We start from the raw sequence: 6021 nt of genomic DNA, 5'->3' as shown, positions 1-6021 counted from the left end.
ACCTATGTTTTATTAGGCTTTCTTTTTGCTGACTTGTTATTGACTTAAAGGTTGTGGCACTCAACTGGGGGATGTGGAAGAATCTCTGTGGCAACATTGAGAGGGTCTCCTATTCTGATCTAAAAGTATATTTGCCTCATTTTTGTGTACTATGCACTCTAGCTACAGTTAATTGAGGTTATTTGAGGTCGAAGTGAAAATAAATGATGAAAGAAAATAGTATAGCCATTTGTCTGTGTTGGACAATGATGACAAATCCAATGCTGCCTTGGGCAGGAATTTGATCAAAGGAATTTATAACATTGCATTATATAAATGTGGGGAAGAATCGAATCCATCCATTAGGGGGTAGTTGAATTGGTTTTATGTACTTCTTCTCGAATACACACTAGGTTAGCCTTTATCTCACCACAAAGCCGCCCCTCAAGAAGTCGAACGGGCAATAGAAGCTTTGGCTTTACATCAACACTATATGACAAAGTTGAATGTATTTCTTGATCTTGAAAGCTATCATCGTCTTCACCAAACTGCATTGACATAAGTGAGTGCCATTTAATCTACGCAGTTATGAAATTCATGGTTTGTGGAATTGATGTTCAATAAAAGGGTTGAGAGATGTAGAGAACCCACTGATATAATTACTTCTAATAGAAAAATGTTGATCTATGCAGAGGAAAATTACCTGCTCAATTGACCATTCCCCCTCAAAGAGTTCAAAGTCACCTTCAATCATCTTGAATTTGATAACTCGTCTTTTACCGAAAGGAAGTCTTTCGAGATCGTTCTCATAACAATCAATGGTTCCTTTAGCATTAAATTTCAAACCAAAGGCCAAGTTTTGCTCTCCAACCTATATAAGGGATGCCAAAGCATGCTTAATACACATGAAGAAAGGCAAAAATAGCCTCAAATTCAGGAAAACAATATTGTACATAAAAATGCATTAGCAACAATCGCTAACAGAAGAGGATTAAGTCACAACTCAATGGTCTTAACGTACGGCATCCTCAATCGAAATTACAAGCAAGTGGAGATACTAATTCCATTCACATATTTGACAAAATTCACAAAAGCAGAGGGGGCAGAGGAACAAATCATGGGTTTCTTGCAATTTGCCAGCCAATAGGAATTTGGATAGTTGTATGATGTGTTGACAAATAGAGAGTTGCTGCAAAATAGGTCCTTTGTTACCAGCTTTCAAAGAATTGTGTCAAGGGAAGTACTAAACCAAAGGGAGGAGATATGCCATATGGAGAAAAAAGGTAGACCCTTCCTCAATTTCAACATCTCTGAGGTTCCTTCTCAGAAAAATTCCAAGTTTTTGCATTCAAATCCCACATTTATTTGAATCGAGAGAGAGGACGTGTGGCACTGGCAAAGGATCATTTAGAAGCCAAGAATCATTCCAAACAGTAGTATTGGCCCTGACCCCAAATTTGCAGGCGATTCAATCGAGAACAAGTTAGTGATATTTCATAATAGATTTTCAGGGACCCTTGGCCGTGGCATATGGATATCATCCCAGATTTTGGGGCTGCTGGCTATCAGATTATAGGGCAATGGCATAAAGCGATCTTTTCAGTTTTTGGGGCTGCTGGCTATAAGATTATGGGGCAGTATCTATAACATCACCAAGAAGCAGTTGGAAAGATGAGATTCTAGGCATAAGAAATAGGATACAGTACCTAGTAACATTTCAATATCTGCTCGCTAAAAAATCAAGCTCCAGATGAGTTGACGAGACCCCAAAGTCACATATTATACCAAAAACCGGCAGCAAGGTAAAGAGAGACGACACGGAATCGTCGCTCAATCGTAAACTCGACCTTCATAGGAGTGGGAAGAGGCTTTTCTATCATCAGAGTTCTCATGAGAGACTGAAATAGGCAGCGGAGCGGGTAGATAGCAAAGAGGATTGGTATCAGAAGCTAGTATTTGTGGATAAAAGAAATCTTCGAAAACTTCAAAGGAAATTGTGGGGATTTATCCCGTGCACTTCAAAAACTATCAATTTGGTTACATCATTTTGAAGCTTGCATTAGAGAACAACGAAGAAGCCAGCAATTACATAGCAATCATGATAGGAGAAAAAGTATTTCATCCGTACAAAAGAACAAATGAAATCCAAGCCACAAGTCGCCATTCTTTTTAAGTGTCAATGACGAGATTCTAAATGGAGCTTCCCTAATGGCTAATTCATTCAAGAAGAAGAGTGAATCTACTCATCCAAGGCTTCACAACTGTGGTGAGAGGGGAAATAAAATTTTCGAAGAAGTAAAGGTATGTGATTTACTTTTGTGTTCTCATATAGTTCTTATGGGTGCCTGGGCATTAGAAATGAGGAATTGAGGCACTCCTCTACGGCTCACACATGGTATATTCATATAAATTCTTATCACTCCCTTCACAATATAGATTACTCTATAAACGTAAGTCATGACATTTGGCACCTAATCATTAATATCAGTTGTACTTAACCGGACTCTGTTGGAATTTGCTTCCATTATCCATTGTTAAAGCACCATGTTAAAGCATATCAAATTGAACAATTAAGCTGGGATATGGTACTTTAACCTTGATCTATATATACATTCACAACCGATCTTAAAAGAGAGTGCTCCAGAAGTCATTAAACTGTTCAAATTCCTACATTATCAAGAACATAAAGAGAAAAGACTACCTGAAAGAGCCGAACATGGTTGTCAATCTTAAAGAGTATTTGGCTGATAGCGAGACCAGGTATGAAATCAGCCAATCTTTCATAATCAGTCAAGATATTCCACACCGCCTGGAGTGGAGCATCAATACCAATCCTCGAGTAAATTCTCCGAGAGTTGGTACCCAACTTCTCGATTTGGATACTTAAGCCACCACCGTCATCAAAAATCGTTTCAGAATCTGAGACGTCAGAGTAATCGCCATTTTCGTCTCTGTCTGAGAAGGTGGGCTCGGAATTGGAATAGTAATTTCTGAACCTAGAACGAAAATGTTTGGGAGGATAAGTAGTAGAAGAATAAGAGAAAGGGATAGTTGTTGGTTTGGTGGTGAGGATGGCGAGACTTGAAAGAGAAGGATGGACTCTAAAAGTAGGTACGACGGCAAGGGCGGCGGAGGTAGTGGCCGGAGAAGTTGGAGCTAAACGGGGAAGGGAAGAGGAAGTTAGTGAAGAAGAAGAAGAAGAAGAAGAAAACGATGGTTCTGACGAATTGAGAAAGGAAAGCATCGCGTCGTGAGGATTAATGTGTGAAGTGGAAATTTAGTTTCCTCAGATCGTTGGTCTCTCAACTCTCACCCACTCCTTCGACACTCATTGGTTAACTATTTTTTATTTTAAACAATCAGAGAGGGAGAGAACTTCAAATCTCATTTGATCTTGTTTCTATAGAATTACAATTATAGCAAAATCTATACGATAATTTAATATACTAACTTTAAAAACGGTATCTAATACATCGAAACATTGAGAAAGTTGGAGTTATATCTTCGATAACACTATAACACCTTAGAATACCAAGGATTCGAAATCTAGATTCAACACTTAATTTTCATACAATTTGCATCAGTTTCATGCAATCGGACAATGTCGTGCTTAACGTCTTGAAAGTTTCTAAAAGTAAAAATTGTCCTCATGACTTAACACAATTCTAAGAAAATTTTATGGATGTTAACAATACTTTAACTTTAGAGTTCAAATAATTAGGCGTACTTTGTTAGTATAGATAACTCATTTTTTAAAAGTTTTGGTTAACCATACTTTCATGTTCTCAAAATCCGTCTCATTTATATGTGATTTAAAACGTTAAAGACATGAGTTCGAGTAATGAGGTTTGGATTAATCCTCTTGGGAGAAAGATGCAACCTCAAATAAAAACGTTGAACCATAAAATAGTAAAAACGAATATGGTTTGTTAAAGTTAATTAAAGTTTTGTGCTAATTAATTAAGTCCCACAGGGACCTAATAGAGACTGTCTTGGTTAATGTAAGTGATTTTGTGTTGATTTTAGGGTTTAGTGAGGGAAGAAATATTGAAGTTTTGATGTTAAACTTCAATTAGCTAGTTTTCACATTTATTAAGTTTATGGTTTTCTAATTTTTGTGACTAAAATTAGGAATTAGGGGTGGATATATTTTATATTGAGTAGGTTGGTACGGTGCGGAGGCCGCCAACTCATGTATGAATAGTTACACAAAATAATTAGTCAACGTTATTAAGTTGAAGTTAAGAATTTTTATAAGATTTAGATATATGGAAGGAATGCGTACTTACATTTAAGTTTAAGCATTGAAACTAAACTTTACTTTAATGTATTTAGGAATAAAGTTCACTTAAAACTAATGTTCTTAAAGTTTAAAAGATTAGTATAAATTGTAAATATAATAATGCATGTATAGTTATGTTCGTTTAAGTTTGAGATCAATTTAATTTAGATTGATGTTGAATTTGACGTATTTGTAGAAATATAGTTTTTAAGTTTAAGTTTTAGTGATGTAGTTAAAGTTACGTTAGTTTGACTGCATTACCCGTGTTCGTGTTAGTTTAATATTTAGAAAAGTTGTGTATTGTTTCATATGTTTATTAAAATCAATTATTTGAAATTATAATTTTGGGTGTTTTGGTTGGGTTGATGTATCCAATAATTAGTTTTGTTATTTGTTGATATAATGTAATTTTAAATTAACTTTCTTAACAAATGGGATGTTATTTTTAAATAAATAAATGTATACCTTTTGCAATCATCTCTACAACGACCTCGACGTTATTACCATCTCTAACGGCCAATTATTTCAATGTAACCTACTAACTCCATCGATCATTGAACAACTAAGTCATCTGATCACATACTCTAAATCAAAACAAACAAACTTTTTTCTTTCTGTTATTATAATTGGTGGCAATTTTAGGAACAATAATTAAGTTTATAACAACATTTTAAAAAATTACAAATATGGTAAAATCTATCCATGATAGACTTCTAACGTTGATAGACTCTTAGGGTCCATCAGTGATATACCGATATTTGTAACATACTATCATCGATAGACTTTGACAGTGATAGACATCGACAAATTTTGTTATATTTGCAACTTTTTAAGAATGTTGCTATATACTTAATTATTTTAAATTTAATTACTATATTTGCAACTTTTTTTCACCATTCTTCCACCAAACTTCCTTTCAAAAATGTATTTTTGTATATTATTTGTATAAAAGAAGTGTTTTGTCCCCCTCAAGTGCATTGACTGCACGTAAAAATTTCACAAAATATACTTAAAAATGTTAAGTTGACATCTAAATTGAGAGAAATTTTTGAAAAAATATGTATACAATTAGAAAGATTAAACAAAAATCTACCGAAAATAATCGATGCTTCAAGTCTTTCATCTCAAGTCAATGAGTAGATTTCTAAACATTATTGTCTCAAAAGATATCTGGATAATAATACGCAAGTGTTCTTAAGATAATCAAACTACTCTATCTCATTATTCATCACGTCATTAAATAATTTATAAATTCAATACTGATAGATTCTTTAAAAATACTACTTTTACATCAAATAACGAAGAGTATTAGAATTTTGTTCGGATAACCATGCAGGTTTCATATTGTATTAGAATGCCCTTTTCCCATAGGAATATAGCTATCATTTGAAGTGAAGTCTCTTCCCAATGTGTCACCTATATATATACACACACATATATATATCATTATCTAAATATAGCTCTCTTCCCCAAATTATGCATTCATATATAAAATACATTAATCATAGCTTTGACCTAACTTTTTTCTTTGAAGAAAGCTTTATATGATTTAAAAAATAATAATGTGACATCTCACAACTCTATAGTGTAGATATTATTGAGGTCACGTTAGAATCCACCAACTTTAATTGGTTTACCATTATCATTTAGTTGAGGACTTCCACTAAGTTTTCATTTTAATCAATAATCTTTATCTCTTCTTTTGTGAAGATCATTTCTAGCTGACACCCAATTTTAGTATTACCATAAATACGTGTGTT

General features: G+C 34.0%; 1 protein-coding gene across 1 annotated transcript; it reads right to left on the bottom strand.

Annotated features, from left to right (window-relative positions):
* Nucleotides 1-194: 194 nt before the first annotated feature.
* Nucleotides 195-3329, bottom strand: LOC101204838. Its single transcript, XM_004138466.3, has 3 exons — nt 2681-3329; nt 683-850; nt 195-527 (listed from the first exon to the last, which is right to left on the bottom strand). The coding sequence occupies exons 1-3, from the start codon at nt 3221-3223 to the stop codon at nt 342-344; spliced, it is 897 nt and encodes a 298-aa protein (XP_004138514.2). The 5' UTR covers nt 3224-3329; the 3' UTR covers nt 195-341.
* Nucleotides 3330-6021: the final 2692 nt, after the last annotated feature.

Source organism: Cucumis sativus, chromosome 6 (genome assembly GCF_000004075.3).
Source record: "Cucumis sativus cultivar 9930 chromosome 6, Cucumber_9930_V3, whole genome shotgun sequence".
In the NCBI taxonomy this organism is placed as follows: domain Eukaryota; kingdom Viridiplantae; phylum Streptophyta; class Magnoliopsida; order Cucurbitales; family Cucurbitaceae; genus Cucumis; species Cucumis sativus.
This window is presented reverse-complemented; position numbering and strand designations above follow the sequence as displayed.

Coding starts and splice junctions, on each gene's coding strand:
- LOC101204838 (XM_004138466.3), bottom strand. CDS start 3,223: ATGCTTTCCTTTCTCAATTCGTCAGAACCATCGTTTTCTTCTTCTTCT. Junction 851..2,680: donor ACCATGTTCGGCTCTTTCAG/GTAGTCTTTTCT, acceptor TCCCTTATATAG/GTTGGAGAGCAAAACTTGGC. Junction 528..682: donor GGGAATGGTCAATTGAGCAG/GTAATTTTCCTC, acceptor ATGTCAATGCAG/TTTGGTGAAGACGATGATAG.